The sequence below is a fragment of the Heptranchias perlo genome, chromosome 6 (genome assembly GCF_035084215.1).
Source record: "Heptranchias perlo isolate sHepPer1 chromosome 6, sHepPer1.hap1, whole genome shotgun sequence".
In the NCBI taxonomy this organism is placed as follows: Eukaryota; Metazoa; Chordata; class Chondrichthyes; order Hexanchiformes; family Hexanchidae; genus Heptranchias; species Heptranchias perlo.
The window spans coordinates 74,038,620-74,063,437 of NC_090330.1; the positions used below are offsets into that span (position 1 = coordinate 74,038,620).

General features: G+C 43.2%; 1 protein-coding gene across 1 annotated transcript in view; it reads left to right on the forward strand.

Annotated features, from left to right (window-relative positions):
* Positions 1-24,818, forward strand: part of myo16 (myosin XVI) — a 773,985-nt gene that overhangs the window by 318,769 nt on the left and 430,398 nt on the right. Inside the window, exons 9-10 of the mRNA XM_067986709.1 lie at positions 8,801-8,960; positions 22,545-22,695. Of these exons, the coding sequence (XP_067842810.1) occupies positions 8,801-8,960; positions 22,545-22,695 (311 nt within the window). The remainder of the gene's footprint in view (positions 1-8,800; positions 8,961-22,544; positions 22,696-24,818) is intronic.

Sequence of the window (24,818 nt, forward strand, 5' to 3'; positions counted from 1 at the left end):
GCTGCCACCCCACCTCCCCGCTAATATCAGGGCCTATGACTCATGTTCCATTCAACCGTGGCTCCCCATCAGGAGTACATGATTGGTCAATTTACCCTGTAGTTTCTGCAGCTATTATTACACACAGTTGTGCAATTCAGCTCAGCTGAATATCAGGCACGATCCTCTCTTAAAATGCTTTACTGCCTCCTGGTGTTCAACTCTAGTGGAGCGTTCGTGGAGCAAAAGTCATCCACTATTGATTCAGCATAGAACGAACCACATAGCTCCTCTACATAGATTCATCTTATGTCTTGCATCTGTTGTAGTCCCTCTCAGGACTCAGCCTGGTGCTGAATTAGGTTTGCTTAGCAAGGGAATGGTCAGGAGAAATGAAAATCCCCCAGGTCTGTGCTTTTAAAGGGATTCCAGCAGGTTCTCTGGTACTTTGAGGCAGCTTCCTCCTTATTTTGGCCAATGGAGAATGGTATTTTTTATTGCGAGAAAGGTTGTATTTCGAGATGCTTGATTAATATTGCAACTCAGCACTTGGTGCTGGGAATAGAGAATTTTGGTCCCCATTGTTGGGGAAATAGCAGTATCCCAAGGTTGAAAATGATCCCAAACTGGCAACCACTAATTTCCTTATATTTTAAAGGCCTTTTGCAACATGAGGTTAAAAAAAAGTATTCCTGGAGTAGTGGTTTATATAACAAAAATAAGTAGTTTGGAGTTTGTAATTTCCCAATTAATATATTAATAATATTGAGTAAAAAAACTCAACTCCTCTTGTACTGAGTCATGCTGGCAGGTTCATAGATCTCAATAGATTAAAAAAATCTGTAGGGCCCTCTGACATTTGTGCCTAAATTCCCAAGACGTTTTTTTCATTCGTTCAATGGATGTGGGCGTCACTGGTGAGGGCAGCATTTATTGCCCATCCCTAATTGCCCTTGAGAAGGTGGTGGTGAGCCGCCTTCTTGAACTGCTGCAGTCTGTGTGGTGAAGGTTCTCCCACAGTGCTGTTAGGAAGGGAGTTCCAGGATTTTGACCCAGAGACGATGAAGGAACGGCAATATATTTCCAAGTCAGGATGGTGTGTGACTTGGAGGGGAATGTGCAGGTGGTGTTGTTCCCATGTACCTGCTGCTCTTGTCCTTCTAGGTGGTAGAGGTTGTGGGTTTGGGAGGTGCTGTCGAAGAAGCCTTGGTGAGTTGCTGCAGTGCATCCTGTGAATGGTACACACTGCAGCCACTGTGCACCGGTGGTGAAGGGAGTGAATGTATAGGATGGTGGATGGGGTGCCAATCAAGCGGGCTGCTTTGTCCTGGATGGTGTCGAGCTTCTTGAATGTTGTTGGAGCTGCACTCATGCAGGCAAGTGGAGAGTATTCCATCACACTCCTGACTTGCGCCTTGTAGATGGTGGAAAGGCTTTGGGGAGTCAGGAGGTGAGTCACTCGCCGCAGAATACCCAGCCTCTGACCTGCTCTTGTAGCCACAATATTTATATGGCTGGTCCAGTTAAGTTTCTGGTCAATGGTGACCCACAGGATTTTGATGTTGGGGGCTTCGGTGATGGTAATGCCGGTGAATGTCAAGGGGAGGTGGTTAGACTCTCTCTTGTTGGAGATGTTCATTGCCTGACACTTGTCTGGCACGAATGTTACTTGCCACTTATCAGCCCAAGCCTGGATGTTGTATGTGAATTTGTAAAATTTACTTCTATATCTGTAGAGTTGCTTTTTAAAAGGCACCCTGCCTAAATCTAAATTGCTTTATTGATATTAAGTCAATGGGGGCTAAATTGGGCCATGTAGCACCCATTGTGTAAGCACCTAAAATGGCATTCCAGATGCACGCACACACTTCCGGCGTGACATGCGCAGGATGCCATCTCGGTCAAGATGGTTGTATACCTAACGAACGCCGGAAACCTGTAGAGTAGGGAGATTATGACGTAAATCAACATTCAATGCTGATTTGAAGTAGTCAGCGGCATTTTCGAACTCTCCGTTCTAGCCACGCACTGTCCTAACTGCGCACGGCTGAACAGGAGTTAAAGGACCTGAAGGACCCCCCGCCACCAGCGCTATTTAAAGGGAATATCCAGGAGTTCCAGGTTAGTTGCTGGATTAGTTATTCTGGCTGCTGGTACAATTGTACATGTTTTTGGAAGTTTCCTATACTTGGAGAAAGTTGCAATATTATATAGTGTGGTCTGGCTGGTCTTGCAGTACTGTTATTGGCATTTAAAATATTGTGCTGAACAAAGTTGCTTCCAGAACATGACTGGGAGCATGCAGAGAGGCCAGGCAGAGCAGGACAAGCTGCCAGAGGAGGAGGGAGGAGGAGGAGGAGGAGGAGGAGGCACAGGGCACTCAGCAGGAGGCCATATCCAACAAGGGCCTTCAGGGACCATTTCTCTTACTTCAACTTCAGCGACGACCAGTGCATCCGACTGCTGCGGTTCACGAAAGAGGTCATGACTGAGATTTGTCAACTGCTGCAGGCACAGCTGCAGCCTCAAAGCAGGGCAAGGACAGCATTGCCTGTGGCTGTCAAGGTAACTGTGGCACTTAATTTTTATGGCTCTGGCTCCTTTCAGGCTGCTGCTGGCGATATAAGCAACATCTCGCAGTTGGCAGTGCACTGTTGTATAAGGGAGGTCATGGAGGCTCTGTACGCACTCCGAAATAGATTCACCATGTTCCCTCTTGACAGTGACAAGCAGCATGAGCGAACACGAGGGTTTGCTCACATTGCAGGCTTCCCCATGGTGCAGGGTGCCATTAACTGCATGCTCCACATCAGAACTCAGCCATATTCATGAACAGAAAGGGATTCCATTCCCTTAATGTGCAGCTGGTGTGCAACCACATGCAGCACATCATGCAGATCAATGCCCGCTATCCTGGCAGCAGTCATGACTCCTTTATTCTGCGTCAGTCCAACATGCCACCTATATTTCAACCAACATGGCAAGTCAAAGGGTGGCTATTGGGCGACAAGGTTTATCCCTTCATAGAATCACAGAAAATTTATGGCAAAGAAGGAGCCATTCGGCCCATCGTGTTCGTGCCAGCCGAAAATGAGCCACCCAGCCTAATCCCACTTTCCAGCACTTGGTCCGTGGTCTTGCAGGTTATGGCACTTCAGCTGCATATCCAGGTACTTTTTAAATGAGTTGAGGGTTTCTGCCTCTACCACCCTTTCAGGCAGTGAGTTCCGGACCCCCACCACCCTCTGGGTGAAAATATTTCTCCTCAGTTCCCCTCTAATCCTTCTACCAATTACTTTAAATCTATGCCCCCTGACTATTGACCTCTCTGCTAAGGGAAATAGGTCCTCCCTATCCACTCTATCTAGGCCCCTCATAATTTTGTGCACATCAATTAAATCTCCCCTCAGCCTCCTCTGTTCCAAAGAAAACAACCCCAGCCTATCCAATCTTTCCCATAGCTAAAATTCTCTAGTCCTGGCAACATCCTCATAAATCTCCTCTGTGCTCTCTCTAGTGCAATCACATCTTTCCTGTAATGTGGTGACCAGAATTGTATGCTGTAATCAAGCTGTGGCCTAACAAGTGTTTTATACAGTTCTAGCATAATCTCCCTGCTTTTATATTCTACGCCTTGGCTAATAAAGGAAAGTATTCCATATGCCTTCTTAAACACCTTATCTACCTGGGTTTCTACCTTCAGGGATCTGTGGACATGCACTCCAAGGTCCCTCACTTCCTCTACGCCTGTCAGTATCCTCCCATTTATTGTGTATTCCCTTGCCTTGTTTGCCCTCCCCAAATGCATTAGCTCACATTTCTCCGGATTCAATTCCATTTGCCATTTTTCTGCCCACATGACCAGTCCACTGATATCTTCCGACAGTCTACAGCTTACCTCCTCACTATCAACCACACGGCCAATTTTTGTACCATCTGCAAACTTCTTCATCATGCCACCTACATTTATGTCCATATCATTAATATATACCACAAAAAGCAAGGGACCTTGCACTGAGCCCTGTGGAATCCTACTGGAAACAGCCTTCCAGTCACAAAAACACTTGTCGACCATTACGCTTTGCTTCCTGCCACTGAGCCAATTTTGGATCCCACTTGCCACTTTCCCTTGGATCCCATGAACTTGATGTGGCTCATGACTCTGGTCGGGAATGCACGCGCACAAGCGCAGCAGGCGTACAATGAGAGCCACACTGCAACACGGAACATCATCGAGCACACCATGGGTGTCCTCAAGCAACGCTTCCGCTGCCTGGAGGAGCCCTGCAGTACTCAGCTGAGTAGGTATCAAGATTTGTCGTTGTATGCTGCGTGCTGCCCAACCTCGACATTATGAGGGAGCAGCCCTTGCCACCGCTTAGCCAGCAAGAAACTGAGCCAGGGGCAGAGGTAGAGCAGGAAGAGAAGGAGGAGGAAGTGGAAGAGGAGGATGAAGTGCAGCAGGAAGTAGAAGACGTGCCAGGGAGGCATCAAGGTAGACAGGCCTTGTCTGCCAGGGCTCTGTGTGATCAGATTAATAATAAACAATACCATTAAAGTCAATGACCCTCCAAATTCATCAACAGTCCCACACTCCTTACCTTTCCGCTCCCACATGACTATCAAATCATCCACCTTACGATTACAAATTGCTTCCTCCCTAAGGTCATCGCAGAACACCAAATGCAAATCCAAATCCAAATTTATCAATTAACATATCTAATAAAGCAAACAAAATGAGACTATTCACCCTTGTGCATTCCCTTAATGCCTGTCGTTCATGTGCCTTTACCTATCCTGGTGCTCCTATTCCCAATGGCTGGAGCATGGGTGGTGTAAGGCTGCTGACCTTCAATGGAGGAGAGTGCAGATGGCCATAAAGGACGACTTCGAGCAGCTCTGGGCCAGGAGGGCCCGGCTGCAGACTGCACCATCTCGACCTGGGCTGCAGTAGTCTGGCTTGGCTAGCTGACAGGCAATGGCAAGGGGACTGGTGGAGTAGCAGGGGTGGGAGCAGGAATGCTGTCATCCTGAGACAAGACAGCAGGTTCATCTCCCATGGCGCCACTGCCACTCTCCCGGGGCAGCGCGTCAGCATTCCTGGTGATCTACTAGAGAACTGATTGCTGGAGTGCTGTGTGACACCCTTGAAGCCCCGTTCCACACAGTCGAACCCAGAGCCACGATAGCTGCAGTCTGAACCTGTAATGCAGCAGTCTGAGCTTCCAAGGCAGCAGCCTGAGCTCCAAATGCAGCAAGCAGACCTTGGATCGCAGCTGTTTGTGCTGCAATGGAAGCTGAAACATCAGTCATCAGATGCTGCATCATGGAGGGTTCAACAGGTCTGTTGATGGAGATGATCACCCGTTCCATGTGGGAAAGGATAGGCTCCAAGCTCTGTGTAAAGCCCTGTGCCAAGTTGGAGCTGGACTCCTCCATTCCCCTTGACATTGTGCGCAGGCTTTCTAGCAGGCTTTCCAGTGCACCAAGCATTTAGATCGTGTACGCCCATCAGCCTTCTTCTGTAGCCTGGCCCATCGAAGTCCTCATCTGACTCCTCTGCAGCAGAACTAGAGTGCGACCTCACCGTCCGGCGAGCTAGGACCTGCGGTATCTGCTCCCCCACCGCCCCGGCTCCTGCACACTTGTGCTCAGTGTCTCACCACATGTTGATCCCTCCTCTATCCTAGCCTCTGAAGTTTGCGCAGTGTCAGTATCTGAGCTGGTGGCTGTGACTGTAAGATCGAGTTATAGTGTGTCTGCATCATCACTGTCATCTTCCTCTGCCTCCTCTGACGATGTAGGTTCCAGGTCTCGGGTATCTAAAATGGCAAAGGGACACAGGTTGAGTTGTGGCGAGGGGAGAGGAGAAAGTAGGATGTGCGTGCTGACACCATCTGCAGCACATGAATCATAAAAGATTGTGGGATGAGAGAGAAGTGTGAAGCAAGAAGGAGGATTAGGTATGCCGAGACCCTTATCATCGATACCTCCATCACCGCCTGTGGCCACAGCTGCAGCAACAGACTGCCCAATGATCACCAGCAAGGTCTTCTCTATGGGGGTGAGGATGTGTAGGTGCACCTGTCCTCCCCCAGGTCTTTCCTGCTGTTTAGTGTTCTCCTTCTCCTGCAAGAAAGAAGGAAATGTATCAGTCAGTCAGGTAGCGCTAGCTGCACGCAGCAATCATGTAGATCGTCAGTCAGTATGAATGTTGCATGCTGCCTGCCTCTCCACTACAGTCTGTGAGTTAATTGCACACCGTGATCCCTACGCCCATTTTCGGGGATTAACTAATTTAACCACCAGTGTGCTTCCAGCTCAACCAGGAAGGAAACAGTGCTGGATCTAGTTCTGGGGAATGAAGTGGGGCAGGTGGAGCATGTTTCAGGGGAGGAGCACTTGGGGGACAGTGATCATAATATCATTAGGTTTAGAATAGTTATGGAAAAGGACAAGGAAAAATCAAATGTGAAAATGCTTAACTGGAGGAGGGCAAATTTCAGTGAGTTAAAAAGAGATCTTGCCCAGGTGGATTGGAATTAAAAATTGGTAGGTGAAAGACTAATTGAACAATGGGAGGCTTTCAAGGAGGAGTTGGCTCGGGTACAGAGTAGATACATCACTACAAGGGATGTGTCTACAAAGCTAGAGCTCCCTGGATGACTAAAGATTTAGAGATTAAAATGAAACAGAAACAGGAGGCTTATGATGAATGTAAGGTTCATAATACAGTAGAGAACCAGGCTGAATACAGGAAGTACAGAGGAGATCTAAAATAGGGAAAATGATAGGCAAAGAGAGAATATGAGAATAGATTACCAGCTAACATAAAAGGGAACCCAAAAGTCTTTTCTAAACATATAAATAGTAAAAGAGTGGTCAAAGGAAGGGTGGGACCGATTAGGGACAAAAATGGAGATCTTCTTTTGGAGGCAGGAGGAATGGCTAAAACATTAAATGAATACTTTGCATCTGTCTTCATTAGAGAAGAGGATGCTGCCATTGTAGCAGTAAAGGAGGAGGTAGTAGCGATATTGGATAGGATAAAAATAGATAAAGAGGAGGTACTTAAAAGATTGGCAGTACTCAAAGTAGAAAAGTCACCCGGTCCAGATGGGATGCATCCTAGGTTACTGAAGGAAGTAAGGGTGGAAATTGTGGAGGCTCTGGCCACAATCTTCCAATCCTCCTTAGATTGCAAATGTTACACCCCTGTTCAAAAAAGGGGAGAGAGATAAACCCGGCAAATGCAGACCAGTCAGCCTAAAGTCATAGTGGGGTAACTTTTAGAGACAATAATCGGGACAAAATTAATTGGTACTTGGAAAAGTATAGGTTAATAAATGAAAGTCAGTGCAGAATTGTTAAAGGAAAACCGTGTTTGACTAACTTGATTGAGTTCTTTGATAAAGTAACAGAGAGGATTGATGAGGGTAGTGCGGTTGATATTGTGTATGTGGACATTCCAAAGGCGTTTGGTAAAGTACCACATAATAGACTTGTAAGCAAAATTAAAGCCTATGGGATTAAAGGGTCAATGGCAGCATGGATTCAAAATTGGCTAGGGGACTGAAAGCAGAAAGCAATGGTGAACGGTTGTTTTTCAGAGTGGAGGGAAGTGTACAGTGGTGTCCCCCAGGATCAGCATTAGGACCAATGCTCTTTTTGATATATATTAATAATCTGGACTTGGGTATATAGGGTATAATATCAAAATTCGTAGATGACACGAAACTCGGAAATGTTGTAAACAATGTGGAGGGTAGTAACAGACTTCAGGAGGACATAGACAGACTGGTGAAATGGGCAGAAACATGGCAGATGAAATTTAACGCAGATAAGTGTGAAGTGATACATTTTGGAGGAAGAATGTGGAGAGGCAATATAAACTAAATGGTACAATTTTAAAGGGGGTGCAGGAACAGAGACACCTGGGGGTATACACACACAAATCTTTGAAGGTGGCAGGATAAGTTGAGAAGGCTGTTAAAAAAGCATATGGGATCCTGAGCTTTATAAATAGAGGCATTGAGTACAAAAGCAAGGAAGTTATGGTAAACCTTTACAAATCGCTGGTTAGGCCTCAGCACGAGTATTGTGTTCAATTCTGGGCACCACACTTTAGGATGGATGTCACGGCCTTAGAGAGGGTGCAGAAGAGATTTACTAGAATCATTCCATGGATGAGAGACTTCAGTTATGTGGAGAGACTGGAGAAGCTGAGGCTGTTGTCCTTTGAACGGAGAAGGTTAAGGGGAGATTTGATAGAGGTGTTCAAAATCATGAACGGTTTTGACAGATTAAATAAGGAGAAACTATTCCAGTGGCAAAAGGGTCGGTAACCAGAGGACACATATTTAAGGTGATCGGCAAAAGATCCAGAGGCGACATGAGGAAACAATTTTTTACGCAGCGAGTTGTAATAACCTGGAATGCGCTGCCTGAAAGGGTGGTGGAAGCAGATTCAATAGTAACTTTCAAAAGGGAATTGGATAAATACTTGAAGGGAAAAAAATACAGAGCTATTGGGATAGAGCAGGGGAATGGGACTAATTGGATATCTCTTTCAAAGAGACATGATTTGCCGAATGGCCTCCTCCTATGCTGTACCTACTATGATACGATGATATTGTACTTTAAGGAGAAAATACAAGTGCTGACTTCACCCGAAGTGCAGTCTAATGTTGTTGACTCCATTGTCAATGAATGACCTTTTTATCACGTATTACAATTTGAATAGTGCTAATTGGAATATGATCTCCAGAGAGCCTGTGTGAATGAGATTATCTGGAATGATTGATGTCTCTCTGATTATTAGATGTTGCAGCATCTGAATGTCTTGAAGATATTTTGTTGAAGGCGGAGGAAGATTGGAAGGAGACACAGAGACATTCTGCAACTTCTTGCCCTGATCCAGAAATACAAGAGGAAACATACGAAGAAATCATTCATGATGCCCCTGTGCCAGTGAAAAAACTGTAAGATTTCCCATTATAAATGAGTATGCTACAGACATTGTTTCATTTGTGAGTACATCAAAAGGTTTTAAAGCTTGAGAGCTTTTTATTCTATTGTCAGCCTTCTTAGACTGTCATTCAAAAGTATAAAGAGTGTCAAGGCTATACAGTGTACAGCAGAAGAGGCTCAAAAAGCGAAGTTGTTTTATTTTATTCTAGTTTCCTTGTTGGGTCAGAAGGAGCAGGAGTGCTCTCCTGCCCCAGGTTTCCCTCCCTATCCTCCGACCATGAGACCCTCTCTAAATCCCTCCCCACCACATTCCTGAGTACTGGGAACCATCCTTCAGATCTTACCACCTGACATTCCACTCGCTGGGTTCGGGCAGGAGACTGATGTGGGCCTATGCTGAAGATGCCCGGGAGTTAAACTCTCCCGGGTCTCACACTGTGGATGTCCAGATGGTGTGCTGTATGCTTCGGCCCTGCCTACAAAACACCCACCCTGGTTACAAGCGGCCCTTTGTTGTCCTCTTTCTGGAGAGTTTATGATTTTAAGAGAGTTGAAGAGTTAAATGTCATTGCAGTCGGCTGAATGAAACAGATTCCAATTTCAGCAATGTAACCAAATATTTTAGCTATCAGCCAAACCTCTTGGGAAGGGGAAACTTACACCAAATGAAAGATTGCAGCCAGGATTTTAAATAGATTTATGGGTTCAAACCATCGATCAACACTTTTTGCTGCAGGATATCTTTATGTACATCCATGAATGGGTACTTTTCAAAGGTATAAGGAGAAGAGAAGATATATTGTATTAGAATTTTGATAGAGAACAATGACAGTGCTATATTCATCCTCATATATGCATTCATTTTTATCCACTCTTAAGTTCTTCCTTAGAGACATAGATGGCTAAGTCCACTTTTGGATGCCATCTTTTATCTTTAAATCACAGGGACAGATTGACCAGATCTAATACTTTCCTGGGTATGACTATTCCCAAGTTTTTCATATCTCCATGAATGCATTCAAAGGACAGTGGAGGAAAACAGTGTCAGCAAACTCCAAGGAAATGGAAAGATATTTTGCAATGAGATGATGACTTACATTTGTAGAGCAACGCTCACAAAGACGAGCATCCCATGGTGCTATAAGGGATAAGACATCATTTTCTCAAATGTTAAAACCATTCTTATGGATCACAATGGTTTCTTCAGGTCCACGAGGTTCCTAGATTGCTATGTCCCAGTGCTTTAAGGAGAAATGGTGTTTGGATAAAGAGACAGTCTTTTTGTGGAAGGAGACAGCAGATACATTTTCAATAGTTTGTGATAGGGTAGAGTGGAGGGCCATAGCTCAGATGGAGAAATAAAGTGTTGTTCATGTACATCTGGTGGTTTATGAGGGCAGAACAGATCATTTGAGCAGGAATACGCAAAAGAAAAGAAGAATGAGGATGCAGAACAGAGGGATATAGATCATAATACTCCACTAGTTCAGTACAGCTACAGTGGTAGTAAAATGGCACTGGCAGTCATCAGCATACCTTGTGCATACATATACGATGTCTGGACCTAATCCATGCCTGCAAAGACATCACTAGAGCTAAACAAGGAGGAGTTTGAACTCAAAACAGATAGGGACACTCAACGAAACAAAATACTCACTAAATTGAAGATGCCACTCATTCATGGCATAGGATTAGCTGATGTGGGAAATGGGGAGAACTAAACCCAATAGTACATATATTAATTATGCCACATTATTGGGGATTAGTAGGAAGAATTTTATTTTCTAGTACAATATCTGAGCTAGGAGCAGTTACATTGATGATGAGTGCAACAAGTAAGAAAGAAAGAGCCTGCATTTATATAGCACCTTTCACATCTTCAGGATGTCCCAAAGTACTTCACAGCCAATGACTTACTTAAGAACTGTTCTAATGTAGGCAAACATAGCAGCCAATTTGCGCACAGCACTGTCCCACAAACAGTAGTGAGATAAATGACCAGATAATCGTTTTTTTGGTGGTGTTGGATGAAGGATAAATGTTGGCCTGGACACTGGGGAAACTCCCCTGCTTCTCTTAGAAAAGTGGGATCTTTAGCATTCAATTGATCAGGCAGACGAGGCCTTGGTTTCACATCCCATCCAAAAGATGGCACCTCTGACAACTCAGCACTCCCTCAGTACTGCACTGAAGTGTCATCTTAGATTTAATGCTCTCAAATCCTGGAGATTAACCCAGAATATTCTGGCTTAGAGGCGTGAGTCCTACTAACTGGACAAATAAAAAAGTATTCCGTTCTCTAGCACTGACATTTTCTTCCCTGATGAGCGCACAATTCACACAGATAGTCTATTCATTAAATTATGCAGATGGGTGTCTAATCTTGCAGGTTTGTTATTGCAGGTGGTTAAAACAGTTTGAAAAAATATAAATTGAACATGTTCGAGTGGCTCTTGTCACCTTGATCATTTTGTAACTTTTTTCATTCTAATTAATGCCCCCCAGAAACGTATTAAAGGGAATTTGAACTTCCAATAAAAATCAGAGGGGATTTGCAAAGCATATGTAAATGTAATTGATTTTAGGTGCTGGTGGCATTTTAATTATTTCTACCTTTCTCCATGGGGATAGAGGCAGCCTGCTCCCTCTGATTAAAGGAGAGGTGCTGTGAAAGGCAAATTTGTCGGTGGTAGTGGTAATGCAATTCTCCCACTGCCAATCTTTTTTTTAAACTCCCTGCCCATTAATTTATGTAAATTTTAAAGGTGGATTAGCAATCAGCTGCTTCACTGGGATAATCATTTTCTACATGGGTGAACTGACTATACTCTACACCCATCTATAATCTGAGCCTGTTTTCTGGGCAGCACATGATACTCACCATCAAGCCTGCCACTGTAACTGACTTGCAGACAGCATGAAGGTAAGTAGAGCAGGGTGGGGTGTTGAAGGTATAAAGTGCTTATTGTTTCAAAACTAAAATATCAAAGGAGAAATTCAACCTCAGAGGGAATTTGATTGGGGTGGGGGGTGGAATTTTTGGCAGATTTGTGGCAAGGGGGCATTGCAATTTAGGTCATAGCCAAACTCACCAGGTTTCTGCTCCATTTAAAGGGAGTTGCAAATTCTACGGTGGGGGAACTTGAGGTATGAGCACTTCTTCTGCTCATCCTTTCCCTTATGTACGCCGACATTCCCAGGCTACCTCGGGAATCTCGCCACATAAACTTCTGATTGGCCCAGTTGAACATATATCTGCTGAGAGCAGGAGTCATTTCCCTTCTGGGTCTAAAGTGGGCCTCAAAGTTAAAAAAGGTAAATGGCAACCAACTGCCATTGAGACAAGAGCCTAACTTCACTGAACAAGCGCAAGCTTTAAAATTCCACCTCTTCAGCCCGAGGGCATCTGGCTCCCCTCTCAAAATGGCAGTTGTCAGTCTGAGATAATGCTGCCTCCATGGGTCAGGTGTCTCGCTGCATTGCTATGTAGACGTGGGAAACCAAGTCTCTTATTTAAATAACCCCATTCCCGGGATTTGGGTCGGATTCATGGCGGAGCTGTACGATGGGCAGAATGTTCTATGCCACAGTGACACCACCAGAATTTCTATACCATCGTCAGAAAAGACTGGGGGATCTATATTTTAATTTTAATATTTGCTGTATTCACAATATTTTGAACATGTTTGTTACAATCCCAGACCATTTCTGGCATTCTTTACTCATCATCGCTCCAAAAACCTTTACATGAGAATTGACCTTCGCGGAGCCCCGACTATCCCTTGACTTGTACAATGGCACCACAAGTTAGGAATGGGACACCAGCCTGGTTATATGTCTTTATTTCCTTTGAAGTACAAGCTGACACAATGGAAGGTAAAAAGATGTCTATCACAATTAATCATCACTGTCCCACTTCAAATTACTTCCTGTAATGACAGACCAGAGGCAAAAGGAACTTGTAGATTTAAAGAAAACTTCAATAAACAAACAGTATTCAAATTTCAAACATTTGGGGGTCGATTTTGCAATGGTGGTGGGTTGGCAGCGCAGGGGGTGAAGGTGCGGGCGGCAAACCCACATGAACAAAACTTACCGTTTCTGACGCGATCGCATGTTGATTGCTGATGATTAACGTCCTCTCCAGGTTTCGCGCCCGGCAGCCAGCCTGATTGACAGTCTGGCTGCCGTCAGGAGCTGCAACGCGATGGGAGGAAGAGAAAGAGAGAGAGCGAGACGTCATTCGGCACTGGAATGGAAGACCGAGGGGGAGAGAGTAGAAGATCCGGGAGGGAATGGAAGATCGGGGTGGGGGCTGAGGGGAAGATCGGGGGTGAAGAGGGGGACACTGGGGGGAGAGTAGAAGATTGGGGGGGGGGTGAGGGGAAGATTGGGGGATGATGGGAAGATCGGGATGATATTGGGGGGGTGAAGAGGGGGACATCGGGAGGACATCGAGGGGGTGAAGAGGGGGACATCAGGAGGACATCGGGGGGGTGAAGAGGGGGAGATCGGAAAAGGAGACTTCGGACATCGGAGCAGGGTGCAAAGTTAGGTTCATTTTGTGTTTTAACTTCCTTCTATGGTGTTTTATGTAATTTATTTAGTTTCTTTTTCCCTGATCTGGATCTTCACGAGATGTGAATCAGAAGCGGTGGGCAAGCCGCCTAGGTAAGTTAAAAATCATTACAATTACTTCATCTGTAACAGCTAAAGTGCCTTAAGTACCTCAATGAGGTACATTTGGCTCTTTAACTGTCATCCCACCAGCTTTAATTGCTGGCGGGACTTCTGTTTTCGGGTTGCCCACGTGCGCACAGGTGGGTCCCTGGGAAACTCGGAAGTCAGCGGGTTGGAACCAGCTTCCAAACCCGAACAGGGTTTCCGCGATTTTTGGACCCCCCCTGCCCTCAATGCACCAGCAATTACCTCCTAAAATTGAGCCCTTGATAGTGTAAGATATCTTCACATTTGACTCAGAAACCCAATAGTTCCACATTCTTACCATGATCTGTGTAAAGAATCTCCTCCTAAACTGTTTATTTGATCAGTTAGTGACTATTTTATTTTTATGCCCCTTTGTTCTGGACTCACCCACAAGTAAAAACAGTTTCTCCACATCCATCCTATATCACAACAGGGGTCTAAATTAATAATTTCAGAAACTTCATCCTGACACTTTAACAAGATAAATATCCTGGCCTTTTCTTTCAGGTGCATTTGAAATATATTCAGTTGTAAAACTTGTTGATGAAAGGCTACTGTTTTATATTTTGCCAGTAGTTTGAAGGAAACTCAAGCTCATGATATTTAGTTTACATCTATTCATGCTCTGGGACTGCCTCAGAAACATCAACAACAGCAACAACTACCTGCATTCATATAGTGTCCCACACATGCTGAAAAATCTCTGAGTGCTGTACAATAAGAAGGAAAAGGACAGAGTGGACACAGAGGATGTGGACACAGTCAACAAGGAGGTTTTGAAAGCAGGAAGGGAGGTGACAAGGTGGAGAAAGTGGAAAGTGTTACAGAAGGCTGGACAGTGGTGGCTGAGCAAGGGCCACTAGTGATGAAGTAGAAGGAGTAAGGAGAAGTCTTGGGTTAGAGAAAGGGATGGTGCACGCAGGAATATAAGGCAGGAGGAGGTCACTAAGTGTGGAGTGAGGCCAGGGGGAAGAATTTGAAAAAAAGAAACGAGAGTTTACAAGTCGACACACTGCAGCCCAGGAAGCCAGTGGAACTTGGAAAAGATGGAATGGGGCAATGGGAAAGTGGAATTCTTTTTGTTAAAAAGGAAAAGATGAAGGATTTCCAAATGCAGGTTTTCTCCTCTGTTCCAAGGAAGATTCCTGCTATACCTTTCATATCTGCAGTGTTTGCTACATTTAGGAAATGCTACTCTCTATTTAATGTGTCATACAAGATTCAGTTCATACTTACCAGTTCCTTCATAGCAAAAAAGAATGCTGTTGCTGTAAGTTATAATCTATGATTACAATGTAATAATTGATGGGTTCTAACTCACAAACTCGATGTTTATGAGTGGATGATTGTAAGATTGAGTAGAAAATTAGATAGCTACAGTATGATAATATAGAATGATAGTATTGAGAAAGTTGACTCAAGATAGACTATTAGCAAAAGTTGATTATCTTATTATATAGCTACCACCCACGTCATCCTCCAGTATATCTACACCTCAAACTGTTTGGTAGAGCCGGCTCGCACATTCCACTGAATATTACTGTTGATTTACTAATCGGTGTTATTCATAGTAGCAAGTAATATTTGAAAATCATGCACTTTTCCTCTATTTTCTGTCATGAAAAATGTGATAAATATAAAAATTTGCTTTTGCACTCTTGAATCTTCCTGGAGGTTTGGCAGAAATCACTTGATATTGGTGCTCAAAGTATAAACTAATTAGTGGCCTTTTAACAGAATACTGCTCTCAAAAGGCCAATGATGACAACTTCTCCATGATAAAGTGTTTTATTTCTCAGCTGACTCTGGGAGAAGGAAATGCTAATTAGACCTAAGAAGGTTTTTTTTTGACATATCCAGTTTGCACTATATTGCTCAATCCTTTCCCGTTCACGTAGTGCCTCTAATTTAAATTGTTTTGCTGAAAGTTGAATGTTTCTAAATCTTAAGGTTTCAGGACAAATTATTAATTGGGCCGGATTTTGCTGTGAGCGCCAGCGATTCGTTAGACTTGCACTTGCCCATTGACTTTCTACAAGCTTTTGCACAGCAAGTTACAGTCAGTGGGACAGCCAAACTACGTGGTGCCCTCTACAGCACACCTGGGACCTGTGCAAACAGGGCACGCAACTACGTATCTCATTATCATAGTCATAGTGGTTTCATAGTATGGTACAGCATAGAAGGAGGCCATTCGGCCCATCGTGCCTGTGCTGGCTCTTTGAAAGAGCTATCCAATTAGTCCCACACCTCTTTAAGTATTTATCCAATTCCCTTTTGAAAGTTACTATTGAATCTGCTTCCACCACCCTTTCAGGCAGTCCATGCCAGATCATAACAACTCGCTGCGTAAAAAAATGTTTCCTCATGTCGCCTCTGGTTCTTTTGCCAATCACCTTAAATCTGTGTCCATTGGTTACTGACCCTTCTGCCACTGGAAACAGTTTCTCCTTATTTACTCTGTCAAAACTGTTCATGATTTTAAACAGCTCTATCAAATCTCCTCTTAAACTTTTCTGTTCGAAGGAGAACAACCCCAGCTTCTCCAGTTTCTCCACATAACTAAAGTCCCTCATCCCTGGTATTTTCTATTAAATCTCTTCTGCACCCTCTCTAAGGCCTTAACATCCTTCCTAAAGTGTGGTGCCCAGAATTGAACACAATTATCCAACTGAGGCCTAACCAGTATTTTATAAAGGTTTAACCATAACTTCCTTGCTTTTGTACTCTTTGCCTCTATTAATAAAGCCAAGGATCCCATATACTTTTTTAATAGCCTTCTCAACTTGACCTGCCACCTTCAAAGATTTGTGTATGTGCACCTCCAGGTGTCTCTGTCCCTGTATCCCCTTTAAAATTGTACCATTTATTTTATATTGCCTCTCCTCATTCTTCCGACCAAAATGTGTGACTTCACACTTCTCTGTGTTAAATTTCATCTGCTATGTTTCTGCCCATTTAACCAGTATGTCTGTGTCCTCCTAAAGTATGTTACTGTCCTCCACATTGTTTATTCCATTTCCGAGTTTTGTGTCATCTGCAAACTTTGAAATTATACCCTATATACCCAAGTCCAGGTCATTAATATATATCAAAAAGAGCAGTGGTCCTAATACCGACCCCTGGGGAACACGACTGTATACTTTCTTCCAGTCTGAAAAACAACTGTTCACCACTACTCTTGGCTTTCTTTCTCATAGCCAATTTTGTATCAACACTGCCACTGTCCCTTTAATCCCATGGACTTTAATTTTGCTAACAAGTCTATTATGTGGGCCTTAACAAGTCCTTAACCAATCAGATTGAAGAATCGTTACTAACAGCGCAGTGTCAGAACCGGGAAGTGTAAGTTAAAATTCAATGTCAAATCAGGTAAAGTAAGCAAAATAAAGAGAGGGAAAGAGAGATAGAATTAAGAGACAGATAAAAGAGACAGAAAAAAAGTGAAAAAAAATTAGACAGTATGCCTCTATTAATAAAGATGTGGAGATGCCGGTGATGGACTGGGGTTGACAATTGTAAACAATTTTACAACACCAAGTTATAGTCCAACAAATTTATTTTAAATTCCACAAGCTTTCGGAGGCTTCCTCCTTTGCCAGGTGAACGGTGTGGAAATGAAATTTTCGAATCCTTCGCATTTTAAAATCACAGAACAATGCCTGGTGATTACTGCCCGTTGCCAAGGCAATCACAGTGAGCAGACAGAAAGGTGTCACCTAAAAAGGCCACCGAATATACAAACCCCCCAAAAAACAAGGAGAGAGAGAGAAGGAAGACAGTCAATGACCCGTTATATTAAAAACAGATAACATTTGTTCGCTGGTGGGGTTACGTGTAGTGTGACATGAACCCAAGATCCCGGTTGAGGCCGTCCTCATGGGTGCGGAACTTGGCTATCAATTTCTGCTCAACGATTTTGCGTTGTCGTGTGTCTCGAAGGCCGCCTTGGAGTATGCTTACCCGAAGGTCGGTGGCTGAATGTCCATGACTGCTGAAGTGTTCCCCGACAGGGAGAGAACCCTCCTGTTTGGCGATTGTTGCGCGGTGTCCGTTCATCCGTTGTCGCAGCGTCTGCATGGTCTCGCCAATGTACCATGCTCTGGGGCATCCAGAGCATGGTACATTGGCGAGACCATGCAGACGCTGCGACAACGGATGAACGGACACCGCGCAACAATCGCCAAACAGGAGGGTTCTCTCCCTGTCGGGGAACACTTCAGCAGTCATGGACATTCAGCCACCGACCTTCGGGTAAGCATACTCCAAGGCGGCCTTCGAGACACACGACAACGCAAAATCGTTGAGCAGAAATTGATAGCCAAGTTCCGCACCCATGAGGACGGCCTCAACCGGGATCTTGGGTTCATGTCACACTACACGTAACCCCACCAGTGAACAAATGTTATCTGTTTTTAATGTAACGGGTCATTGACTGTCTTCCTTCTCTCTCTCTCCTTTTTTTTGGGGGGGTTTGTATATTCGGTGGCCTTTTTAGGTGACACCTTTCTGTCTGCTCACTGTGATTGCCTTGGCAACGGGCAGTAATCACCAGGCATTGTTCTGTGATTTTAAAATGCGAAGGATTCGAAAATTTCATTTCCACACCGTTCACCTGGCAAAGGAGGAAGCCTCCGAAAGCTTGTGGAATTTAAAATAAATTTGTTGGACTATAACTTGGTGTTGTAAAATTGTTTACATCTATTAATAAAGCCAAGGATCCCATATGCTATTTATTCAATTTTGTTTTAATTGTCCAACAATAATTAAAATCTGAAGGAATGAGACTCTACACTTGTAAAAGTTAATTTCCAGTGCCAGAGAGGTTGTTTGGCAGCAATTAAGACTTACCATGCCATTAAAAAGGTACTTACACTGGAATGGACAAGCCCAACTTTTTCTGGTGAGTTTAGTCCATATCTATGACATCAGTGCAGGAACTTCATGCTGTTCAATTCATTCGAATGGTGAGCCAGCCAGTGAGATGCCGTTTTCACACAGCTTTTGGAGGAGCAGGGCATCTTGAACAGCAACTTCCCGGCAGTTTCAATTCAATAAGCACATAATAGCGGTGAGTGCTGTTAACCTCACTGATATTTTTACAGCAAAATCCGGCCCATTATATCACTGTCCACTATAGAACTAGTGGCCTATGCTAAGATAGTAGAACATTGACTTAATTGGATTGTAATTCATAACAACTACCCCTCTCAAAGCCATGGTTTCTTATCAGGGTTATTTTTCTCTTTCATGCATTTCATCAATTTTCATGATAGAAACACAGATAGACCAAGAGGGATAATCAGCAACAACTTGCATTTATTTTGCATTTGCATTTATATAACTTGCCTTTAATGTAGAAAACATCCCTAAGTGTTTTATGGAGATGAAAAAAGTAGGTAAAAAAATGATTGCCATAAATGAAGATCTAATAGAGAGAGAGCGAAATGGAGATGGAGAGAAAGATAAATTCAAAGACCATAAAGAAAGTTTTGATTTTGGAGATCCATTGTAGAAGAGAGAAAAATACAAATCAAACCAAGGCAGAGAGTAGTTCATGGTCAATGAGTTAGTGAGTGAAGTGGAGCAGGGTGATGACTGATAGTTCATGACACAATTTCATTGAAAATGCCTCAAATGTCACTGAAATTTTCTTTTAAATCTTGAAGTTGTGTAATCTTTCTTTGAAAAAATGTGCAATATTATAGCTTTTTAGGAAGAGGAAACTTTAGAAAAATAGGGGAGAAACAGGGCTTAAATGATTCTGTATGTTCACTGATTTACTTTTTGCAGTTCTCAATGAGTGGCATCTTTCTCTGGTTCAAAAATCATGAACGTGACCTGCTGACAGGCCTCTACCAATAGGACTCTGTAGCCAACCAATAGGATTAGGAAATATACAAGAGTGCCTTGAGTGATTTTCCGTATGTTTTTCTTCCTCTGTGGGAAAGCTAAGATTGTGAACTCACCATCGGTCAAGAATTCCTCTGGTCACTGTTTGTGGCGACATTGTAAATGTGTTACTGAATACTTCCTCTGGTCAGTGTTTCTAGCAAATTCATAATTGTGTTGCAAAAGAAAGGAAGAACTTGTAGCACCTTATCATGTCCTCAGGAATTCCCATAGGGCTCCACAACCAATTAGTTATTTTTGAAGTGCAGTCATTTGTATAATGTAGGAAACATGGCAGCCAATTGGCACACAGCAAGATCCCACAAACAGCAAGTAAATGAATAACCATTTTTGTGATGATGGTTGAGCGATGACTATTGATCAAGGCACCAGAAGAACTCCCTGCTCTTCTTCGAATAGTACTATGTTATCTTTTACATACACACGTATGAACAGATGGGGCCTCAGTTTAATGCCTCCTTAAAAGACCCCACCTTGAACAATGGAACATTCCCTTAGAATTCCATTGAAGTGCCAGCTTAGATTATGGGGGTGGACCCCGTTTCTGCAGAACTTCTGCCAAAGTCATGGTGGTGGAGTGGGAGAAGCCCCAAGAAAATTCATCCCCAATGTGTTCAAGTCCATAGCGAGGCTTGAACCCACAACCCACTGACTCACGGGAAAAAGTGCTATCAACTGAGCCAAGCTGAGAAAAGAATGCTACGTATAGCTACCAGAGGAATTCTTAATCCTAAATGTGGGGAAATCACATGCACAACATACTCTGGGCTTTAGTAAAGCTTAGACATAGATATAGAGCACTTTAGTAAAGGAACATGCGAGAGAGAAATAGGGAGACTTGCAAAAGAGAGAGGAGATAGAGGAAGGTGAGACTAACCAAAAAGATAATTGAGAAAAATTGAGGAAAAAGTCAGACACGGAGAGATACCGATACCAATAATGGAAAAAGTATATAATATCCATGCAGACACAGACGGAGAAAAAGAGACAAACTTTCCTCCTTGCTGCAGTAGCAACAGATCGTCAATGGGGTGAGACCTCTGTCTGCCCCTTGCCTGCACCCCTGACCTGGCCAATTTCTCATGGTTAGGGCAATTGAAATCAATAGGGCGGGTGACAGGGCCATTTATAGTGCTTCCAGGTTATATGTCTCAGCTCATGGAAGCGAAATTTCAGTGGCACCTTGCCACAATGTATCATGGCCAGTGGTGCCAGCTGAAGATCTCAAAAAAAATGATTTTCAATTTTGAATTTGCCTCTTTGACTAATGCAATTGACTGCATTGAGGGAAAATATGTATTTAATATTTAACCACTAAACCCACTGCCCACAACGATGCTGAAAGCCAGAAATGCATTAGAGTTCCTTGGGCCAGCGTTGCCAAGGCGCAAATGATGGGAAATGCGCTTATATTTAGATGGACCAATTATATGTCCGACATCACTTCTGGAGGAAAATCCCAGAAGTGGCATTGGATGTCAGAACAGGCCTTCGCTCATTTTCCTAGTTTATACCCAAAATCGGGCTCTGGAAAATCTGCCTTGAAGAGTACACCAGAAAGACAGAGAGATTAAAAAATAATTGGAATGGAGTAGAAGCAGAGCAACAGTTACAGAAAGAAAGACAGACAGATGGCATTTATGTAGCACTTTATCACATTGAAATGTCTCAAAGCATTTCACGCACAACCAATTATTTTGAAGTCCAATAGCAGCTGTTATGTTGGCAAACATGGCAGGCAATTGGCAACAGCCCACAAATAGCAATGAGAAGAACGATCAATTCATCTGTTTTTGTGGTAGTGTTGGTTCAGGAAGCAAAGTTGTTTAGGATATTTCTTTGAATAGTCATAGAGTCATAGAGTCATACAGCACGGATAGAGGCCCTTCGGCCCATCGTGTCCATGTAGTACCATGGAGTCTTTAAACTCCACCTGAACTACCAGAACAGGACCTTATTCTATCATCTCATCCAACAATACAGTACTCCCTCAGTACTGCTTCTAAGGTACTCAAGGAAGAGAGTTGAACATTTTTATTTGTCTGTGAGCAGTGCATCTTCAGATCTACTAGTAAATTAAAAGATACTTTGTGGGGTGTGCTATTTTTTGCAAGTGTAAAATGAAGTAAAAATAAATGGGAAAAAGTGATTAAATTTGTGCCACATCAAAGGTTAAAATAATCCTGGCAGTCAAGAGGTCACAATACCATGTTACAATAATGCATTCATTGTAATGTTAAGTTAATAAATTATGTTACTGCCCACATGCTTTTATGACTTACTATAAACCCCATTTCCAGTTTTGAGATTCAGCTTTGAACTATTAAATAATTCATATGAGATGATCAAGTATGGACTTCATTCTTTGTTCTTCGTTCTTCAAGTGTACTCCAACTCCTGCAACATGCCCAAGAAACAATGTTGCTGCTACTTAAAAATGAAATAGACTTGGCCCCATTACTCAAGATGTGATATGGACCTTGGCCAAGGAGAAACTGCTATGTAGATACCACACTCATTTAACAGGATGTGATGGTCGATAATTTCATTATACCAGAACTTTGAGTCTCTGCACTGTTGGAATTAGTTCTATAACCATCTGCTACTGGATCAATATCCCTGCTGAGTTCAGTAAGGATATCAGCCATTAACATCTATAGTTCACACACAAGTGTCTGCAATCCATCATTAATATTCATTATTTTCTAACCCCCCCGACAATATATGTCGACTAAATGGGTGTTCTTAAAAATACGATCGTGTCTTTGGTCCATACAGCCAGCTGAAACATAAGCTTATGTACATTCTCTTTGTATCATTTTGTTTTTGACATACAACGTGGAGTTTTAAGTGCTGGTGGCAGTTAATAGTGCTTGAGTCAAAAGAGATGCCTTGATTTTAATTTGACTTTTTCTTGACTGCTAACCTTCTGCAGGAGAAGGTGGTCTAACTTGTTTATATTCTCAATCCCTCAGCAACCCTCTCGCCCTGCCTATTGCCAAACAGGATAGCATTTTGGAAAAAGATACAATGTTTAAAGATGCCTCTGGGAGCTTGTGCAAACAGAATTCACAAGACAGCCACTGCGACAGCTTGACAGTGAATGGCACATCCAGACTTGAACAGGTAACTATAAATGTTTTTCTTTGTACAGAATACTAGATTTAATTGGTACTTACTAAGCCTAGGGACTATAATAAAACTATAATGGAATCACAGTAGGACACATGGCTTTCTTTGCTACTAATATAAGATTGTAGGACACCAATTGAGCCGTTTTTCTTACTTGCTGCCTAAAAGCTTCAAATATTTTGACTTGTTAACTTGTTTCACAGTTAGTAACGTTGGTCTTTGGCTGAACTTTGTAAAATAGCTCTGAGTAAATTTGATGTTGAACAGTTGTGCGCATTAATTACATTTAGTTTTTCACTCCTATTTAGGCACTTTAGGAAACTTCTGTCCAGGCTGTCAAAATGTAATTTCAGTGCTTTAATTCAGGTGTAACTAACACAGTGTTTCAAAAATCTTTGACCAGCTGTTACTATCTAAATGTATCCAAGAGTAATAATCATGAGCACCATGGACTCATGTCAAAGTGAAGGTCTCAATTTGATGAGCCACCTTCCATCAATGGTAGCAGGGTAGCTCAGGATGCACTTCCATTAGTACCTTGACTCTTGGTGAGCAGTACGTGAATTGCACATAGGAAAACCACATAGGCACATTTAGCACTCGTTCAACTCATTCATAAATTAATTTGAATCACCCTTTTTGCCTTTGTGTGAAATATTACATATATAATTGACTAGGCATAGAGGCAATAGTAGGCTCAGATTAATGGAAATGGATGCAGTGAGAAAGTAGGAAACAGTCAACTGATCATATTACAAGGCAATTTGATTTATCCTGCAATTGGTTTCTATGATTAATAGTTTGTGTGGGTGTAACGTTAATGTGATGAGCTGGCGTGTCACCTTACTTTTAGTCTCAGGAAGAGATTCTTCCAAATGGAATAGTCTACAGTCGTATTTTTGCAACTTTCATTGCTGATGTACCTCACTTACTGGTGCAGATTGTTGAATTATTTTTCTTGGATGGCTGTAACATGGAGGAATTCCTCAGTGATTTTGAGGTAGAGACGCCTCATCAGTGACTAGGTGATTTTGAGGTGGCGATGCTTCTCAGTGACTAGGTGAGTTTGAGGTGGAGATGCTTCTCAGTGACTAGGTGAGTTTGAGGTGGAGATGCTTCTCAGTGACTAGGTGAGTTTGAGGTGGAGATGCTTTTCAGTGACTAGGTGAGTTTAAGGTGGAGATGCTGTTCAGTGACTAGGTGAGTTTGAGGTGGAGATGCTTCTCAGTGACTAGGTGAGTTTGAGGTGGAGATGCTTCTCAGTAAATAGGGGAGTTTGAGGTGGAGATGCTTCTCAGTAAATAGGGGAGTTTGAGGTGGAGATGCTTCTCAGTGACTAGGTCATTTTGAGGTGGAGATGCTTCTCAGTAAATAGGGGAGTTTGAGGTGGAGTTGCTTCTCAGTGACTAGGGGAGTTTGAGGTGGAGATGCTTCTCAGTGACTAGGTGAGTTTGAGGTGGAGATGCTTTTCAGTGACTAGGTGAGTTTGAGGTGGAGATGCTTTTCAGTGACTAGGTGAGTTTAAGGTGGAGATGCTGTTCAGTGACTAGGTGAGTTTGAGGTGGAGATGCTTCTCAGTGACTAGGTGAGTTTGAGGTGGAGATGCTTCTCAGTAAATAGGGGAGTTTGAGGTGGAGATGCTTCTCAGTAAATAGGGGAGTTTGAGGTGGAGATGCTTCTCAGTGACTAGGTCATTTTGAGGTGGAGATGCTTCTCAGTAAATAGGGGAGTTTGAGGTGGAGTTGCTTCTCAGTGACTAGGGGAGTTTGAGGTGGAGATGCTTCTCAGTGACTAGGTGAGTTTGAGGTGGAGATGCTTCTCAGTGACTAGGGGAGTTTGAGGTGGAGATGCTTTTCAGTGACTAGGTGAGTTTGAGGTGGAGATGCTTTTCAGTGACTAGGTGAGTTTGAGGTGGAGATGCTTCTCAGTGACTAGGGGAGTATGAGGTGGAGATGCTTCTCAGTAAATAGGTGATTTTGAGGTGGAGATGCTTTTCAGTAAATAGGGGAGTTTGAGATGGAGATGCTTCTCAGTAAATAGGTGATTTTGAGGTGGAGACTCTTCTCAGTGGCTAGGTAAGTTTGAGGTGGAGACCCATCTCAGTGCACTGCACACAA